We start from the raw sequence: 20,992 nt of genomic DNA on the forward strand, positions 1-20,992 counted from the left end.
AATAGAATGGAAAGTTCAACATGACACCAAGAAGGATGCAGTACTGCAGAATGACTTTATTTTTGTTGCGTATTCATCTTCATATCATGCATTGTGTTTGCAGACATGATACATCTTGATTTTAGTAAGGCTTTGGACACAGTTCCACAAAAATCTAGGGAAATGTGGTCTAAATGAAACTATAGGGTGGGTGCACAGCTATTTGAAAGACAGTACTCAGAGTAACTGTCAGTGGTTCACTGTCAAACTTGGAGGACTTACCTTGGGAAGCCCAGAAGGGCTCTGGCCTGGGTCAGGCACTATTCAATATTTTCATTAATGACTTGGATAATAAGATGGAGAGTAAGCTAATAAAATTTTCAGGTGACCCCAAACTGGGAGGTGTTGCAAGTACTGTGGAAGATAGGATTAGAATTCAAAAAAGCTTGACACATTGGAGACTTGGTCTGAGATCAATCAGATGAAATTCAATAAAGACAAGGGTAAAATACTACACTTAGAAAGGAAATCAAATGCACAACAACAAAATGGAGTACTGATGAACAACAAAATGGAACAGAAGTACTGATGAAAAAGATCTGGGGATTATAGTGGATCACAAATTTTATATGAGCCAACAATGTGATGCAGTTGCAAAAAACACAAATATAATTCTGGGATGTATTAACAGATGTGTCTTATGGGTTTAAATTACTTTTCACATTTATTAAAGAGTACAGGTGTCACCATTACAGCAGATTTAATCACAAAGTCATCCTTCCTTCCTTTTAGAACATTCAGGGGATGACATTTTCCACAAGACATATTTTACTACGTGGGTGTTCATGGTATTTTAAATGAAACACTTCTGCACATGTGGATCTTCAAGAGGCAGGGGTGGCAGCTCCCCAAAGAGGGATTATGGGTCAGAACGTAGGGCTGGTACCTTCCAAGTTCTATCTCCAGTTCTATCAAATGGCTTTATATGCCACTCAAACAGTTTAGTGATGAAGTAGGTTAATAACAGTATCTCCAATTTATAAGAAGGGAAACTGTGGTGCAGATTTAAGTTAGCCATGTTCACACACCAACATCAGATGCAAAACTACAATCTCTATCTCTTCATTCCTCATCTTGTGCCTTATCTAAATACCATAGTGCCCCTCAGGCAAATTTGGCCTTCTGAACCTCAGTTTCCCCAATCCTTAAAATCTGGGCACCACTACTTAGTTACCTACCTTTCTGTGGCTGCAGACATGTTAACTCCTGTATAGTATCTTTTTAAAATTTGCCTGTGGAAAGCAGTATTGCTCCCATTTTATAGATAGGGAAACCAGGTTCCTAAAGCATCTGTTTGTCACAGGTCACTTAGCAGGGTTGTATTTTAGCTTGTGCCATGAATTAGAATTCTTGAAATGAATGAGCAATCAATTCTTTACAGAGCTGCAAGCTTCTGCTCACATGCAGTCTGATGTTTTGAGAATTGTAGGCATCCCTAAAGCACCAAGGTGGATTTCAACTAGCCCAGTGACTGATTGCTAATAGGATAATTCTATTGGACTGGAAAAATAGGAAATAATATATGTATATTAAAATATAAAGTATTTGCAATGTTGCATGCACTACTCAAGAATCTCAGAATAAGTATTACTCCTTTTATTCTTAAACTTGTATAATTATAACAAGAGATTTAGAGCCTGATCCTGCATACACTTATGTGCATGAATAATCTCTCACGTGAGTCTATGGAACTACTTGTTTGAATAAGATTACTTGCTTGTGTTTGCTGGTATTTGTACTTGCATATGTTATTGGGTATAGTTTTAAAGATCCAGGCCTCAATTCAGCAAAGCACTTAAGCACATGCTTCAGTATCATTAATTTCAAGGAGTCTTCAGGAAGTGCCTAAGTGTTTTGCTAAATCTGTTTTTAGGTGCACTCTTTCGATTTCATGCATTTTCTTTTTTCAGCAGGGGGGTTCAATTTCAGATTCTTAATAGTTTGAGAGTATATAATGGCACTGAGATAAAAATTGACAACTAAAACAAAAAAATCCTCACCACACCTCTAAAGACACCCAAATAAAACAAAATCAGTGCTTGAAGATTCATTGAAATACTAACATGAATATTCAAGCTAATTGCAGCTTTAGATGGTGAATGTCAGAATGAATTCCTTTGCCTCGTGATCCTATTCAGGCTACAGAATGATACATTCTGTGGTGTTTTAGCGAACTCATAAGTCTCAGCGACATTAAGGGAGGAAAGGAAAAAGTTTTGCACTTTTGGAATTTACCTTTCAGTTCAAGAGAAAGAAAAAAAAGAGTCTCTCCCAAGGTTCTGAAATGGCCTTGTCACAAGGTAGCTGGTCTCTGTGTAGACTGAGCCAAGCTGCCCTGGACTGGGTTACACCTGGGCCTATAAGGTGCTGCTACTCTGCAGCTAGGGACAGGCAGAGCTCTGGGGAGCAAAGCCATGCTGGAGTGGAGCTAACTCATGGGTCCCTGGAACAAGTAGCAACCGAATGGCTGCAGCTCCAAGAGGGGAGCAAAGAGGGCAGCCAAGCTGGAGTGCCAGAGCCCCCTAGCAGGGGTTGCCGTGAAGCTTGGGGGCCAGGTATTGAGTTGAGAACGTGTTCTGTTTGGAGGCCCCCATTACCTTAGTATTGAGCACCTCACAACCTCTCTATTAGGTAGGGAAGTACCATTAGCCCATTTTATAGACAGAGAACTGAGGCACTAAGGGAATTGTCCCAGGTCACATAATAAATCTGGGGTGGAATAGGGGACTTGAATCCACATCTCTCAAGTGTCAGGCCAGCAAACTAAGTACTGGACCATTCTCTCTCTCTCGCTCTCTCTCTCTCAGATTACCCTCCTTCTCTTTATTTAGAGCAGGGGAAGGACAATTATTTTTGGTCACGGTCCAAATTTCTTGGTCAAGGTATAGTCAAGATCTGGACTCTGGAGAAACATTTTTCACTCCACAATAATAAGAAGTAAATAAAAAGATTTCACAGTCCATTCAAAAGTGTCTGGCGGCCTGCTTATTGACTTCCCCTGATTGTGAGTAACTAAGCCATTTCATGAGAGAATAAAATTAAACAATTTGGTTTCATCTGTACACAGATACACACATAAAATTCCTTTCCTAACTAAGTATTTCAAATAGTGATGTCAGGCACACAGCAATTCCTCACACATAGGGCCCTTCATTTTCAGTTTTTAGTTTATTTAATTTTTCCTGGGAATTTATTGGTGTTTATTGCTACAACAACAAAAACAGGTGAAAATCTATGCAAAAAAACCATTAATTTTTCTGGGTAAATATTGGCATTTATTTTGGTGGACTGAAGGGTGGGGGGAAGTATTTAGTAGATTCATGCTTTGATGAAAGCAATTCAATGTGGTTTGCTGCAGAACTAAAACACAATGCCACCTCTGAGTTTAAGAAAACAATCTCTCTCTAATCCCAAATAAAACTTTTCATTTGAATAAACAGTTTACTATTGCAGACAAGTATCAGCCTATACATATTTACATTTAATAATTATAACACAACATTTGCAGCACATATATTCAACTTCATCCTTTTCTCCTGTTTTTGTTTTTTAAACTTTTGAATACTTCCTTGTGTTCTGAAACGTATTCGGATACAGATTTGTATTTTCCTCCCATTTTTGTGTGTCAAATCTTTAAACGGTTACCTGCTAACAGCTTGAAATGTGTGCATGGTGGGCATGAGATTTATCCATACATTCAGATGTACACACACTTAGAACTTGCATGCATGCCTGTTTTTTTATTGTGTATCTTCTAAGCTAATACATAGCCTTACTTCAACAGGCAGCTTTGCAAATACACACTAATGTATTATCCGTAATACAGATATCTCATGCAATGTATTGTATTTTCCTAATAAAACAAGTTATTTTTTCTATATTTGAATGATACAAAAGTAGGGTGAAAATCAGAAAAAAAGAATAATACTTTTTGTAAAAAATCGGTTTAAACTGAAAACACAACAGATTAAAAACTGTATTATGGGTGACAAACACTGGCCACACATTGACACTTTTTGAAGGCCTTAATCACAAGACTGATCTCTCCCCCATTCAGGAGGCCACAGAAGGGACAGTCTGCAGAGGCACCTCTACCTTCCCATCGTCAGACACCAGTGCCAGCGGATGCCAAGTGACTAAGCAGGGAATTCCTAAGAGACTCTTAGGGGCTTCCCAGTTGGGTTTCACTGTGAACCTCTAGGACCTATGAAAAGTGCTCCATTGGAGACATTCTCCTGCTCTAACAAAAGGTTTCCGTTCCCCCAGGTAATCAGCCAGTGAAGCCACCTTGAAGAATATGGAAGAGTCATTTGGTGAAGGCCTGGAGGATTCACCATATATTTGGCAGCAGTTGCAGTGCCTGGAGTCACTGTGGGCTAAACCCTTCAGTCCTGCAACCCCGGCTCACTACCAGTGCTCTCTTGTCTTGCTGTACTAACTGCTGGTGCCTGTGTATACACAGAGGACTCAGATATGTAACATGAGGCTGATCAACAGCAAATGCAGCTCCATCCAAATCAATGCTGAATGTAAGTGAAAGAGCAAAGCTGGGACACAAGTGACCACAGCCACAGCCAGGAGAGAGATGGGTAACACTAAAGTGGCTGGCAGCAGTAGTGAAGAAAAGCAGTTTGGCAGCCTGGAGATTTGAAGTAATATGAAATGAATGGGGAGGGTTTTTACCCATGTGATGAAGGGTTTAAAACATCTCTTTATTATCAAACTAAACTTTAAAATACGTTTCAGCATCTCTTGCTCACCCAGACCTAATAGACAATCCTTCCACAATATCCAGTCTGTCAGTGTTCTGGCCACCACTGTAGTCTCAGCCCCAGATATACCTGCCCTAGACTCATCTCCCTCTCTTCATTCCTTCCCTCCAATTTTCATACCCTTACCAATCTGAATACCCAGTCTGTTCTGGGCCTCTGTGGACTTCCACAACAACTCTTAAGCTCTGCTGTCTTTCTTGCTAAACAGCTCTACACCTCTTCAGATTAAATCATATGCTTACAATTCTCTGACACTTTGCCTTCCTCGAACCTATTCCACCACCCCACTCCCTTTAGCTCTCTGACAGGGTCTTGCCAATTTCTTTAGGAAGAATAAGGATAGCACACAATGGGAAACCATACTCCTTATCCTGTCCTCCAACCCTCTCTTCTTTCCAGGATATCCCTCCTATATCTTTTTCCAGCCTATCACTGTATCCCTTTGGCCTCCCTCTCCCACCTCTTTGCCCCATATCCCTTCCACCACCCTTTTTATTACTGTCAAGGACTGAACACCCAAAATTCTTCCTAATGTCAGTGGGAGTTGTGGGTGCTCAACAGCTCTCAGGATTTGTCCCTTAGCTTACAAAATCAGGTCCTAAATTCCCAAGGACAGGGATTTGTCAGTTTTATGGTAGTTGTCTGTAAAGCACCAGACACACCAGTGATGTTATACAAATAAAATCATTAAAGTATCAGTAGCTTTTTCACCCTAATGAGGTTTGAGAAACATCTGTCAGGGATGGTCAAGGTACATGGGTCCAGCATTGGGGGGGGAGAGAGGCTAGATGACCTCGAGGTCCCTTCCAGCCCTACGTTTCTATTATTTTAGTCAACCTCTGCATAAATTTACTGAGACATTTTCTTTTCCACCCTCTTTTCCCAAATTCATATTTTTACAGCTTGTTTACAATATTAGTTTTAATAATAAACTGCTCAAAGAGGAGTTTGTGTAAGAGCAAAAGCTTTACTAAAATTTTACGCTCTGATTATCACAGCTGACATTCTTGTCCTTCAAGTAAAATCAATATAGCCCTGTGAATATTGAAAATGGAGATGCATAAACTTACACATCCTGAGATTCTTGATGTCTTTCAGCAAAGTTTGATTCCAATTTTTCATTCACATGTTGGATCAGGATATTTATTGCTGAAATAATTTTCCAGGCCTCACTGTCCTCTGGATATTGAGACACAAGATCAGTCATGCTTCTTCCAAGTTCAAAAAGGAATTTTTGAGGCTCGCTGCTGCTTAACCACTGCTGAAATATCTAGCATGTTAAAGGAGAAACAAACTTTCATTTATTACAGGATGGAAGCTCCTCTCCATTATCAGAGCCAGCCCTTGGGTAGGGCGAATCGGGGAGACCACTCAGGCCCCGTGCTTTGGGGTACCCAGTGGGACGGCACGATTGGCCGGTGCTGTCGGTCCCGGAAGACAAATCCATCACTTCCGCCCCGGGCCATGCATCCCCCTGGGGACAGCCTAGTCCATTATGCAAATCACAAACGTTCTTCACAAACCAAACAAAAATCAGATTTTCTTCCTCTTGAGTTACAACATACAATGAAAGTTTTCTCTAATGATCCATCTTTACTCAGAAGGGACTGGCTTCATGAAGGCTAATGTTAAGTACAGTCAGCATGGATGCCAACTTGGCAAAGCGAATACAACATTTTCAGTTATTTTACTTGCTTTTACAGACAGAGGGCCCAAACACCTTGGTCTGACTCAGCTGCTCTACATTCTGCTAGTTACAGTGATTCACCAGCAACTGCTCTTCCCTTCCTACTTCCCATCTTGCCCCTTAGGCTCAAGGGGGTAGACTAAGTAGCAGCTATATCAGCTTTATGCTCCCCAGGTCAGCTTTTACATCAAGAGCTGCCCCCTTAGGGGATGGAAGCAGGTCCAAAATCTGGCCGAGTGTACAGTACTTCAAGTGGTCACCACTAAAATGTCAACATTTGCCAACTATTAGCATACAATAATATCTGAGATTATCACTGATATTGAAGTTAAATATGGTAAATATTGACCCTTATAGAACAGTAATTTACAGAAGGGCAGTGTGGTCTAGAGGATTGAGCAATGGACTGGACTCAGGAGACTGGGTTCTATTCTCTGCTCTGGCCTGCTGAGTGACCTTGGCAAGTCACTTTTCCTTTATGTGCCTCAGTTTCCCCATCTGTAAAATGAGGCTAGTGATACTGATCTCCTTTGCAAAGTGCTTTGAGATCTGCTGATGAAATGCACTAAGAATAAGTACTATTATTACAGGTTTTTTTAATTAGGAAAGCTGCTGAAGTGCACAAAATATTGATGAAAATTACACCCAAGCTCAGCTGTGACGTCCTCAGATTAGAGTGTAAATTTGTCAGATCAGAGGCAGTAGTTGTTATTATAGTAACCTGTCATGCACTTCTGTGACTCCATACAAATAATCTTTATCCCAAGAATATACATTTTAATTAAAGAAAAACAGCAAAAACTAAGACAGCAAGGTAGGATCCTTCTTTAAATCCTTCTTTAACTTTACTTCACTGGCAAAATATTTGAAACTTTTAGCCTCTCTTCTACAGGTGATTATACATTCATGGCATCACAGACCTAGCCAGATCTTGCTTTTCAAGCCACTCTATAACAAGAGAACTTTTAAGTGGCACAGTGGAGATCTAGAACTACAGTCCTGTGTTCTGCTTCCAGTTTTATCCAACACTCTCTGAAATCCAAATCCACCTCTAAGTAGGGAGGCAAGGTATTGTGGGTGAAATTCACCTCTGTGCAAGTAGACAGCACAAAGCCTATGCACCGCTTAAATTCTCAAATTAGGGCTTAAAGGGGAGTGGGTGCATGGTCCTTCTACTGGCCCTCTACACAGGAGTGAATTTCACTCTCTATGTTCTGTCAGGTTTCATGCCTGAGCTTCAGTTAATGGGGAGTTTTGATTAACTATTGGCTGGATAAACAGGGTTTCCATTATATTTCCATTGTAATGGCATACACTAATGCTAACTGTGCAGTCTGCCATTTTTTTAAAACAGAACACAGATAGCAAAGCAGTGGCTTAAAACAGAACACAGACGGCCTGTGGTTTTGAATACTGTCTAGCTCAATAAGGGATAATGATTGACCAACAGTATATAAGCAAAATATGTATCATAGCAGCTGTCCTATTAAATCATACCTGCATGTAGAGTTTGATCTTGTTGACAGAATGGACAAGATAGACTTTGGCCTCAAGCCATGCATGGATACAGCCTCCTTCATTATCCTCTTTGTTAGCTTTAAATTCGGACACATTGGACAGGACTGAGCATACAAACTGCTCCAGTGTGCCTTCTGTGGGAATCTGGCAGTGACAAAAGAAATAGATGAACACGTCAGAGAACCACTCAGTATTATCACCCATATCAACTTACTTGTTGGAGAAAAAAGCAGAGCTGTGGGGCTGCTTTCAGGATGAACAAAGCCCAGTTATCACAATCTAGTGATCTGCGATAGCGACTGCAAAATGTACTCTGCGCATTTTGACAGGAAACTCCAAAAAACTCATTAGCCACTACCCAGTTGTGTGCATTTCTGGACTGGTCTACATTAGGGATGTTTGCATTGGTGTAGCTTGAAACTAAATAAATGATACTGGTGCAAGCCCCATTTTACACTGGTGCAGCATATGTCAACAGGAATTTTACACCAGTGTAGTTACACTGATGTAAAATTTACTGAGGCAAAAGAGCCACTAGATGCAAAGATGTGATTGTTTAGGATAGATAACTAATTTATATTTATTACAGTTCGCAACTTGTGAAGCCTGACAATCCTTTTTCCTCATGGAAAGTCAATCTGACTTCTATACCAAAATATTTTTAATTTTCCCATGGAAAATTCCTCTATTTCTTAATACCATTTCAAATCACTCTGTACATATTGACTAACTCATCCTAACAATAATCCTGTAATCAGCCTTTTGAAATTCTGATTTTGGTCATCTGTGACTAGGGCAATACTGGAGATACCGCAAAAAGATTTGTCAGCAAGCCAGTTGGAACATTAGACATGAAATTCAGGTATTCATACATCAATGCTGTGACTCTTTGGGACTGACATTCATGATCCTATATATTTCTTTAAGCAGCAGCAAAGCAGTGGCTTAAGATTCCCAGTAACATAAGAGTAAGGTAGGTAGATATTATTCCAGTTTTGTAGATGGCTAATCTGAGGCACAGAAAAGTCAAGTGACTTTATGGTCACACAGCAAACCACACTAGCTGCGATTAGGACACAACATTAAAAAAAAAAGTCTGAAATCAGTTTAACTAACAAAAAAAGCCATAGATGGACCCCATCTTTGCTAATTTGTCACATTTTTATTTGATTTTAATATGTTAAGCAGGAAAATGAGTTGTATAAGAGCTGTTTGCCCTGCCCAAAGAATGCTGTTTGCACTGACAGAAGAAATGAGACAAGAAAAGAGGAAAACATCCTCCGTCAAGTTAACCACCCACAACAGGGAGAGCTCATACGCAGCAAAGGGAGAAAATCAGAGTTTTTCTGTAAACAGATTTTTAAAAGGGTTCACTATAACTAGGCTTTTCCAAAAGCTATGCCATACCAAAGCAGTGCAGGCATAATAGCTACATTCAGCAAAGTGCCTAAGCTTGCACATGCTAGCGCAACCAGGGACAGCTGCCAGTGACCCCGGTGCCCGCATCAGTGGCAAGGCTAGAGGCAGGACTCGGGGGGAGGTACAGCAATGCCAGAGGAGCTACCCACCTAGGGCACTGGCTCCTGCAAGCAGTCGCCCGACATGCTCCTGCAGTGGCCCTGCAGCTCCACAGATATCTGATTTATATCCCCAGATATACATTTTGTATCCACACAGGGCTCTACTCGTCACCAGAAACTCTGTGTAGACCCACTTCACTGGGGTTCATTAAAAAAAAAAACAAAAACAAAAAAACCCTTCCTCTTCTTGCAGTCAAAACTGTTCTTATCACTGGGCCCGAAATAAGCAAATTTCTACCAGGGAGCACATTGTACTCCCTGGTAGCGTTTATAACATTGACAATGTCTGTCTAACAATTTTAATCAGTCAACCTTTATTATTGCGCATCTTTGTACTCATTTTCTTCTCTTTGAGTCAGGATTTTAACCTTCCTTAATTAAGTGGCAACCTTCTAGATTAAACTACTAAACAATACCCGCCTAAAGCAATCAAGATTTATACCAGTGAATGGGGGGAGCTGTTATTTTAATTACAATTATTCGGTCCATGAAGTTTTCATCACATTAAATAGATGATCAAATAAATTAGCAATTGAATTAATTGGAAGGCACTTTATTTGCATTTCTTCTGAAAACAGAGAAGCTGGAGTCCAAAGTGCATGAATATTAATGATTGGTGAATGCAGAGAACTTCAAATTCAGGATTTAATCTGAAAGTTTAGAGGAACCAAACCTGAACCATTCTGTGGTGGGGCGGTTGCCCCACCCCCTGAGAGAAAGGGCTGGAATAGGCCAGAGAGTCTGTGCAGGCCAGCAGCCAATCAGGGCAAAGGGAGAGGCAGCCAATCAGGGTCGGGCTGGGCCCTATATAAAGGCTGCCTAGCAAGGGAGAAGGCAGTCTCTCCCTGACTAGCAAGGGAGGAGGACTGGCTCCTGAGGTAAGGAGGTAGCACCTTGGACCTAGCAGTGCTGGGTGGGCTTGGGGGAGCAGAGGAGAGCTCCAGCCCAGTTACCTGCTAGGCTGCGGTAAAAAGGATCGAGAAGGTGCACGGGGCCAAAGGGGAAATGGCCCAGGGAAGAAAGGTGGACAATAGGGGAGCAAAGGAGGGCGGAGAGAGGCTGCCACTAGAGGGTCTCTTGGTCGGGACCCAGAGTAGCAGGTGGGCCTGGGTCACCCCCTTGCACTGCACCTGGCCACAGAGGAGTGGGGGCGAGACAGACTGCAACCTGCTCCTGAAATGAGGGGCTAGACTTTGGGGTTGTGGTTGGCCACCAAGGCAGGTGCAAGCCGAAGGACTGTTGTTAAACCGCCCTTCCCCCCCACACACACCTGGAAGGGGGTGAGACTGGAGTAGTGGGCATGGCGGGAGGGCAGTGTCCTGAAGAGGACGCTGCCGAGTGGGGAGCAACACGGGTCCCAAACCAGCAGAGCAGACAACAGGCGAGACACCATGCACAGAGGGTGCTACACAGCTGACAAGAGCTAAATCCCGGAGCAACCAGCGGGAGGCGCCAGCGGTGGTGAGTCCTGATCCCGTCACACCTTCCCTTCTCTTCAGAAATGGAGTAACAGAGCTCAGGACTCTTCTGGGCCATCATCACAATTGATGAGTTTACACTTTGATGCTGACAGACCAGGTGCCAGCTCAAGCCAAGGCCACTGAGCCTCACGGAACACAGACCAATGCACAGATGGAAACCAGTATGGCTTGCATGTCTATTACAATCGATATTAGAGTTATAAGAATGTGTTTAGACTTTATCTTACTTACAATATCTATATCTCATGTAATAAGGTAATGTTTAAGTGTTTTGCTCTGTAACTATAAAAAGGTTTGCTAAGACTATAAACCCCTCCAGATATCTGTGGATTTGCAGGGCTCTACACCGGGGGCCAAGCTGAGGCTCCAGGTATCCCTACCCCCGACTGGAGCCCAGTAAGGGAGAGCTGTGAGGGCAGCTGTGGAGAGTCTGGGTCCCTCCACCTGCCCTGGATGGAGGGACCGAGCAGCCCCTGTCCCCCAGGTTCCCTGCCCAGGACAGGTGGAGGGACCCAGGCTCTCCACAGCTGCCCGCACCCCGGCTTTGGTGAGGGTGTGCCTCAGTAAGAGCTGTGCAGGCAGCTGTCGGGAGCCATGTCAGACCCTCCACCTGCTGTAGGTGGGGGGGCCCCAGCAGCCCCCAGCCCCTGTCCCTCAGACCTCCCACCCAGGGCAGTTGGAGGGTCTGTGCCATGGTTCCTCATCACTGCCTGCCTGAGTCTTACTATCAGGACCCTGCATGGATACAAAATTTGTATCCACATCCGCGCTGCTATCCACACCAGTGGTCCATGGATATAAATGGATATCTGCAGATTTGCAGAGCTGTACACAAAAGGTGTCATCTATTTCCCCAATAAAAGAAGGCCTATAGCCACCAGACAAGCCATTGTGGAACATCAGTGGACAAAAGACTTTGTTCATTGCTTCTCCCACATGCCTGAAGAGGGTATGTGCAGAAGCCATTGTTCCATCACAGGTTGAAAGCTGGGGGAAGGGAATAAAAATTGCTGTTAAAGAGAAATTGTTATCCCTAATCTGCTTGAACATTTGGATAAAGATTTCTGAGCATAAGCAAGGTGTCCCCAGCTGTTTAACTTTGGTTAGCCCTAAAGGACATACAGGAGACTTATGAGGAGAGGCTGAGGGAACTGGCATTGTTTAGTCTGCAGAAGAGAAGAATGAGGGGGGATTTGATAGCTGCTTTCAACTACCTGAAAAGGGGTTCCAAAGAGAATGGATCTAGACTGTTCTCAATGGTGGCAGATTACTCCTTGTTCTGTCATGGTCTCAAGTTGCAGTGGGGGAAGTTTAGGTTGGATATTAGGAAAAACTTTTTCACTAGGAGGGTGGTGAAGCACTGGAATGGGTTACCTAGGGAGGTGGTGGAATCTCCTTCCTTAGAGGTTATTAAGGTCAGGTTTGACAAAGCCCTGGCTGGGATGATTTAGTTGGAGACTGGTCCTGCTTTGAGCAGGGGGTTGGTCTAGATGATATTCTATAAAAGCTTGCATATTATAGCTACTGTCATCTTTTGGAACCTAAAGATGTATCTCGTTTGTGTGTCTTAGGTTTACCTGCTTTAACCTTGTCAATAACTCATTTATTTTTCCTACTTAATAAATCTTTAGTTAGTTTATTACAGGATTGGCACCAAGCGTAGTCTTTGGTTGGAGATCTGAGGTACAGTTGACTTGCAGTAAGTGACTGGTCCTTTGGGGTGACCTGAAGATTGTGATTTTTGGTGCAAGAGAAAGGCAGGCTTGCCTGGATGGGAAAATAGACCTGAGTACCCAAGAGGATCATCTGTGACTCCATGTTCAGGCTGTTATAGTGCCTGAATTCACACTTGGTACTTGGTTGGTGAAATCTAATTATAGAACACACATCCAATTTGGAGTTTCTGCCCTGGTTTGTGACACATCTGCCCTGAGCTTGGCATCCACGTTCATGAGTCACTCCAGAAAGTTTGACAGAACCTCTTCTAAAATAGCAGCATTTCAGGTTCAGTTCAGAGAAGCAGCCAAAGCAAAGCAAGTTTGGACTCAATTGTTTGCCCAGATCTTACAAATATACCAGGGATTTTTTTTGTTTGTTGTTTTAGGAATTTATGAATCATTACAACATTTAATTCTTGACTATTTTCTCCCTACTAACATTATTAGAGAGGTTGTCATCTTTGCATGGAAAGATTCACAGCTACAGGCTTTTTTCTTTAAACATGAAGATTCAGTTTTAACACATATGGGAATAAAGGCTGAAGTGTCATTTCTGAAAGCCCCTCTGGGAAGGGTAACAACCAAAATGGCAGAGCCCCCATCACCCTCATATTGGGTGAACAGAGCCTGGCACGAAAACTTTTTTTTTTTAAAGTAAACAGGCCTTTAAACAGCTCCATATGCACAAATGCCCGCTGAAGCTACTTGCATTTATTTTGATGAGAGCTGAGAGGAGACAATTTGCAAACTTTTGGCTGCTGCATGAATTTCCATCATCGTCTCATTGTAATATATATTTACTTAACTGCCACTTCAAAGAAAATGTTGGGCAAATGGAAAACCACTATTTTATTTTTCCTCTCCTTTCATTTTATTCTGTATATTTAAAAACCCCACCTTTTAAATAACTCTGCTCAAGCTTGCGCACTTAAAAAAAATGCTTTGTGGATATGGTGGCTCAGACAGCAGCCCGAACTAGCTGCCCAAGTACAATCCTGCCTGAGCCCCTGGGTACCTACTCAGGTAACTAGCCCAACGTGCCTCCGGTGCTGCTGCTCCAGCCACAGCAGAACTTGAGAGCTCTCTGTCTATTTGCACTGGAAAGCACCCTCCCTGCTGCAGTGCCATACCCACACTAGATCTCAAGTTGTCTGTATCCCTTTAAGCCAGGGGTCCCCAATGCGGTGCCCGCAGGCACATGGCACCCACTGGGGCGTCTAAGTGGGCCCACGTACTGGCCGGCAAACGAGCATCCACCGAAATGCCACCGAAATTCAGCGGCATTTCGGCAGTGACGCCTCTGGATGACGCCGCTTGTCGGCGGCATTTTGGCAGGTGCTCGTCCGCTGCCACGGTCCTCTGTGGCTCATCGTCTGGCGCCTGCCAGACAAAAAAGGTTGGGGACCACTGCTTTAAGCTATGTCCCCTTGTGGAGGATGCAAAGAAAGAGAAGATGGTGCTTGTGCCTTAAAGGGAGAGATTACTTGAAATGTTCTCTCCCATCTGTACCCTGTTTGCCTCTAAATAAAACATTCTCTCACTCAGTTATAAATTGCTTCAAGCGATGATTGATGTTCTTCAAGAAGCTCATCGTGTATCATGACACAAATGTTGGCTGAACAAAACCTGCAATGCTTTCATTCAAGTTTTTGGATTGAGGTTGGGCGTGTGTCATTCACCTCGTATGAGATTATGCTATCTTTTTTGCAATGGCAATGCCCACTAAGTAGCTACTTCTGAAAGACATTGCTTTAGCATCTACGAGGGATGAAAAGCTTTCATTAGTTACAAAGGAAACAAGCAAAACAAAAAAGGAATTGACATTTTTAGAAATTTACCTTATTGAACTCTGCTGTATAGTTCAAGAGTTTTCCAATATGAAGATCATCTAAACCAAATCTGGATTCAAGTTCCACTTTGACTGCATGCGGATCCCACACAACATCCCAAAGAGTCAGGTTGTACCAAAAGCCTATAAGAAAAGATTAACTTAGGTTATACATGTCCTAAGTTTTCTGAATTTGTATTCTAGTAACCGCTCTCTAATAAGATCCAGCTGTGACACTGTCAGCTTTTTATGTGAGAGACACTAAGATGGGAGTGTTTGCATGGGAGACAGACAGAAATAGTTAATATGCACAATTTCACTAGAAGTCTGGTGAGTGGAGTTAATCTAACAGTATAAAGCAAATAGTACATTTGTTGAATTTTGGTCTGTTGTATTAGTAGCCAGTACCAATTTCACCATATTAATTCAATATTAGATACATCCCAAACAGTAAAAATACACAGTGGAGAGCTTTTACATCATTCAAGAAGGGATTCATATTCATGATTCAATACCAGTTCTCGAGGACGCCAAAGCCTTCATATTTTTGAACTATTCACAATTTTCACCCATCCTTAGACTTAAACAGGTTCTCAATGCGTAGATGAGACAATGGTGTAGGGAGGAGGGGTTTAGATTTATTAGGAACTGGGGAAACTTTGGAGAAAAGGGGTGCCTATACAGGAAGGATGAGCTTCACCTAAATCAAAATGGAACCAGATTGCTGGCACTTAAAATTAAAACGGTCATAGAGCAGTTTTTAAACTAAGGGCTGAGGGAAAGACAACAGGTGTGGAGGAGCAAGTGGTTCGGACAGCAACATCCCCCAGGGGAGGATCTATTAATGGAGATTCTCTATGTCCTAGTAAGGAGGAGAGGATGGATGATGATAAAATACAGGTAGGGTCTGATGAGAAACAGTCAAAGGAAAAAAGTCCCATTCAATTACATCATGTAATGGCAGAGCACTAAAAAGTGACAATTTTTTAAAGTGCTTGTATATCAATGCTAGAAGTCTAAATAAGAAGATGGGTGAACTAGAGTGTCTTGTTTTAAATGAGGGTATTGATATAATAGGCATCACAGAAACTTGGTGAAATGAGGATAATCAATGAGACACAGTAATACCAGGGTACAAAATATATCGGAAGGACAGAACAGGTCGTGCTGGTGGGGGAGTGGCATTATATGTGAAAGAAAGCGTAGAATCAAATGAAGTAAAAATCTTAAATGAACCAAACTGTACCATAGAATCTCCATGGATAGTAATTCCATGCTCGAATAATAAGAATAGCAGTAGGAATATATTACTGACCAGGATGGTGATAGTGACTGTGAAATGCTCAGGGAGATGAGAGGCTATTAAAATAAAAAACTCAATAATAATGGGGGATTTCAACTATCCCCGTATTGACTGGGTACTTGTCACCTCAGGATGGGATGCAGAGATAAAAGTTCCTTGACACCTTAAATGACTTTTCTTGGAGCAGCTAGTCCTGGAACCCACAAAAGGAGAAGCAATTCTTGATTGAGTCTTAAGTGGAACACAGGATCTGGTCCAAGAGGTGAATATAGCTGGACCACTTGGTAATAGTGACCATACTATAATTAAATTTAACATCCCTGTGGCAGGAAAAACCCCACAGCAGCCCAACACTGTAGCATTTAATTTCAGAAAGGGGAATTACACAAAAATTAGGAGGTTAGTTAAACAGAAAGTGAAATCCCTGCAAGCTGCATAGAAACCTTTTAAAGACACCATAATTGATGCTCAACTTAAATGTATACCCCAAATTAAAAAACATAGTAAGAAAACCAAAAAGTGCCACTGTGGCTAAACAATAAAGTAAAAGAAGCAGTGAGAGGCAAAAAGGCATCCTTTAAAAAGTGGAAGTTAAATCCTAGTGAGGAAAACCGAAACGAGCATAAACCCTGGCAAATGAAATGTAAAAATATAATTAGGAAGGCCAAAAAAGAATTTGAAGAATAGCTAGCCAAAGACTCAAAAAGTAATAGCAAAAAAAAAAAATTAAAGTACATCAGAAGCAGGAAGCCTGCTAAGCAACCAGTGGGGCCACTGGACGATCAAGATGCTAAAGAAGCACTCAAGGACAATAAGGCCATTGCAGAGAAACTAAATGAATTTTTTGCATCGGTCTTCATGGATGAGGATGTGAGGGAGATTCCCAAACCTGAGCTGTTCTTTTTAGGTTACAAATCAAGAAACTGTCCCAGACTGAGGTGTCATTAGAGGAGGTTTTGGAACAAATTCATAAATTAAACAGTAATAAGTCACCAGAACCAGATGGTATTCACCCAAGAATTCTGAAGGAACTCAAATATGAAACTGCAGAACTACTAACTGTAGTCTGTAACCTATGATTTAAATAAGCTTCTGTACCAAATGACTGGAGGATAGCTAATGTGACACCAATTTTTCAAAAAGGGCTCCAGAGGTGATCCCAGCAATTACAGGATGGTAAGCTTGACTTCAGTATGGGGCAAACTGGTTTGAACTATAGTAAAGAACAAAATTGTCTGACATATGGATGACCATAACTTGTTGTGGAAGAGTCAACGTGGTTTTTATAAAGGGAGATCATGCCTCACCAATCTACTAGAATTATTTGAAGGGATCAACAAGCAGGTGGACAAAGGGGATCAAGAGGATATAGTGTACTTAGATTTTCAGAAAGCCTTTGACAAGGTCCCTCACCGAAGGCCCTTAAGCAAAGTAAGCTGTCATGGGATAAGAGGGTAGGTCCTCTCATGGATTAGTAACTGGTTAAAATATAAGAAACAAAGGGTAGAAATAAATGGTCAGTTTTCAGAATGGAGAGAGGTAAATAGTGGTGTCCCCCAGGCAGGGCTGGCTTTAGGCCGCTTCCCCCGCTTCCCATGATGCTCAGTGTCTGGAAGACGGGCACCGCAAGGTAAGGCCCCGGAAGACAACTGCTGCTGAAGGACCCTTCTCCGAAGTGCTGCCGGAAACAGCAGCAACCGATTGAGCTGCCGCCAAACTGCCACCGCTATCTTCAGCGGCAGCGATTGAGCTACTGCTGCTGTCTTTGGCGGCATTTCGGCGGCAGCTCTTTTGAATTGGGCCCCGCACGTCCTAAAGCCAGCCCTGCCCCCGGGCATCTGTACTGGGCCAAGTCCTATTCAATATATCAATAAACGATCTGCAAAAAGGGGCAAACGCTGAGGTAGCAAAATTTGCAGATGATACAAAATTGTTCAATTTAGTTAAGTCCCAGGCAGACTGCAAAGAGCTGCAAAAGGATCTCTCAAAACTGGGTGACTGGGCAACAAAAGGGCAGATGAAATTCAGTGTTGATAAATGCAAAGTAATGCACATTGGAAAACAGAATCCCAACTATACATATAAAATGATGGGGTCTAAGTTGGCTGTTACCATTCAAGAAAGATCTTGGAGTTATTGTGGATAGTTCTCTGAAAACATCCACTCATGTGCAGCAGCAGTCAAAAAAGTGACCAGAACGTTGGGAATCATTAAGAAAGGGATAGATAATAAGACCAAAAATATCATATTGCCTCTATATAAATCTATGATACACGCACATCTTGAATACTGCGTGCATATGTGGTCACCCCATCTCAAAAAAGATATATTGGAATTGGAAAAGGTTCAGAAAAGGCAACAAAAATGATTAGGTATATGGAACGGCTCTCTCCATATGAGGAGAGATTAATAAGACTGGGACTTTTCAGCTTGGAAAAGAAACGACTAAGGGGGGATATGATTGAGATCTATAAAATCATGACTGAAAAAGAGAAGGTAAATAAGGAAGTGTTATTTACTCCTTCTCATAACACAAGAGCTTGGGGTCTCCAAAAGAAATTAATAGGCAGCAGGTTTAAAACAAACAAAAGAAAGTATTTTTTCATACAACGCACAGTCAATCTGTGGAACTCCCTGCCAGAGGATGTTGCAAAGGCCAAGACTATAACAGGGTTAAAAAAAGAATGAGATAAGTTCATGGAGCATAGGTCCATCAATGACTATTAGACAAGATGGACAGGGATGGTGTCCCTAGCCTCTGTTTGCCAGAAGCTGGGAATGGGTGATGGGGGATGAATCACTTGATAATTACCTGTTCTGTTCATTCCCTCTGGGGAACTTGGCATTGGCCACTGTCGGAAGACAGGATATTGGGCTAGATGGACCTTTGGTCTGACCCAGTATGGCTGTTCTTATGTTCTTAAACTAATGGTTAACTATTGTGAGTATTTCATTATTTTGGATGGAAACTGCTTTTTATTATAAGAATAAAAAAAAGCTCAGATTTTCAAAAGTTTTCAACATTGGCCTAACTCTGCCTCCATTGAAGTCATGGTGACTTCAGTAGGAGCAGAGTTATGCCAACACTGAGTGCTTTTGAACATTTCAGCCTAAAGTAAGTGTTCAAGTTTTCCATACATTTGCTCAAAGATTCTACTTCAGTTAAGAAAGAAACAGGGACCCATTGTATGCTTTTGAATGCACTGGTTTACTGCCAATGATATTTGAGCCAAAATACCTGATTTCCTCCCCCATTTACTGAGTCAATAAGTGAAGACCGTGAGTGCAGTCATCAACATTCCCTCGCAACCGTGGAGGTTGGAAATGTCACAGGCATTGCATACACAAAACTACACTTCACTTCTTTGGAAATTCCATGTATACACATTAGATATATAAAAGGCTACAGGATCTAAATCTGGAGCAAACATTTTTCAAATGGCCATCATTTCAGTGACAGGATTCGTTTTAGTCTCAAAGTTATCTAGGTTCCAGACAAATTTGGCATCTCCTCTCTTTTCTCATTCAAAGTTATTTACTTGGAACTACAGAATCATGAAACTGAGGTTACAGAAAGTTCTTTACACGAATAAGATGAAGCCCACAGCATTTTAAGTTTCTTGCCTAATTAATATTTTGTGTGACCTTCAGACTGAGTCTGTCCCACTGTCTTCACACTGTGTCCTACATCTGGATCTAACCAGGCTGAGAGGTATGATAGGGCGGGGCACTGTTTACACAATCTCAATAAAATATTTCCAAGAAGCTAAATTTCCTGTAGCCTTCAAATCTACATACATCCTAATCTACTCTGTAGGATAACACTTGCATTTAGATTCTTTCTACTTTTCCATTCCTGTCTTCTCAGTATTATTTCAGTTGAAAGGAAGCAATGTCCTTCATTTTGCTTGATACTGTTGCTACACTTATTATTTGAGTTCCTTCTTGTACACTGTAATTTGGCAGTGCCATCTATTGGAAAGGAGGATTAAACTGGTTAATGACCATAATTCAACAACAAGTCCTTAGCACTAACTAATAAAGGAAATCACAAAAAGCACAGTTAGGACCACATTTCAAGAATCTACTTTTCTATGTAATCTATTCTTATCTTATTTCTGGCACCTGTCACTCCAATATTCAAAAAGTGGCTAGATGGATAGTTTATAGATACTGCCTTGTCCCCTTTTCTTTGAGTAGTTTAATAACCACATTGCCACATCTCCCACATAAATCTCGCAGCTTAGCCTACCAACGGCATGAAGCCAAATGTGGAAGTCAGCGTCTCATACCAAAGCAAGCCTAACAGTGATAAATTACATATTGAAATGTGGCAGATCATGGAGAAAACAGATGTAAAACAGCAAAGCAGATGATGGGATGCCCCCCATGCAGTGAGTGCCAACAGACCCTGCAGCATCCCATTTATCTGAATTAGTGTGTTTAATTTGGCATGCAGTATTGAAACTGTGTGCAACTGGGCTGGAATGAATGATCACCGAGGAGTAAATGGACTGTATTGTGCTAATAGATTTGAATGAAGATGCAACTTCTGTACTCCAGGGTTTCAGATTGTGTATAACATTTTAGTTTTTAAAATCCTGACCTAGGGCTTGTCCACACTTAAAACTCTAGAGTGGCACTGCTGTGCCACTGCAGCTGTAGTCCTTCAGTGTAGATGCTACCTATTCCAACAGGAGGGATTCTCCCATCAGCATAGGCAATCCACCTTCCTGAGAGGCGGTAGCTAGCTTGACAGAAGCTAAGTTGACCTAGCGCTGTCTATATGAGGATTTAGTTTGGCTTTACACTCAGAGATGTGGACTTTTCACATCTGTGACTAACATAGTTAAATTTATTTAATTTTATAGTGTAGACCAGGCCTTAGTCATAATTTCTCTCCTCTGTAAGAGATATTCATACAGTTGGTTAAAACCTTATACTGCACACAATGTTTACTACACAGGCCACCTTTTCCTTAGGCCCCAACACTTCCATCCACCTCTCTGAAGCCCCCTGGGACTTACTTTCTGGATTTATTTGGGGTGGGTGGGAGGAGGGATTGA

The 20,992-nt window shown here is 41.9% G+C and overlaps 1 protein-coding gene across 1 annotated transcript in view; it reads right to left on the reverse strand.

Moving 5' to 3' along the window:
* Positions 1-20,992, reverse strand: part of ABCA13 (ATP binding cassette subfamily A member 13) — a 282,083-nt gene that overhangs the window by 225,487 nt on the left and 35,604 nt on the right. The window contains exons 8-10 of the mRNA XM_045007417.1: positions 14,634-14,767; positions 7,996-8,160; positions 5,882-6,081 (exon numbers count right to left, since the gene is read on the reverse strand). Coding sequence (XP_044863352.1) covers positions 5,882-6,081; positions 7,996-8,160; positions 14,634-14,767 — 499 coding nt within the window. The remainder of the gene's footprint in view (positions 1-5,881; positions 6,082-7,995; positions 8,161-14,633; positions 14,768-20,992) is intronic.

This window comes from Mauremys mutica, chromosome 2 (assembly GCF_020497125.1).
Source record: "Mauremys mutica isolate MM-2020 ecotype Southern chromosome 2, ASM2049712v1, whole genome shotgun sequence".
NCBI classification, from domain to species: Eukaryota; Metazoa; Chordata; order Testudines; family Geoemydidae; genus Mauremys; species Mauremys mutica.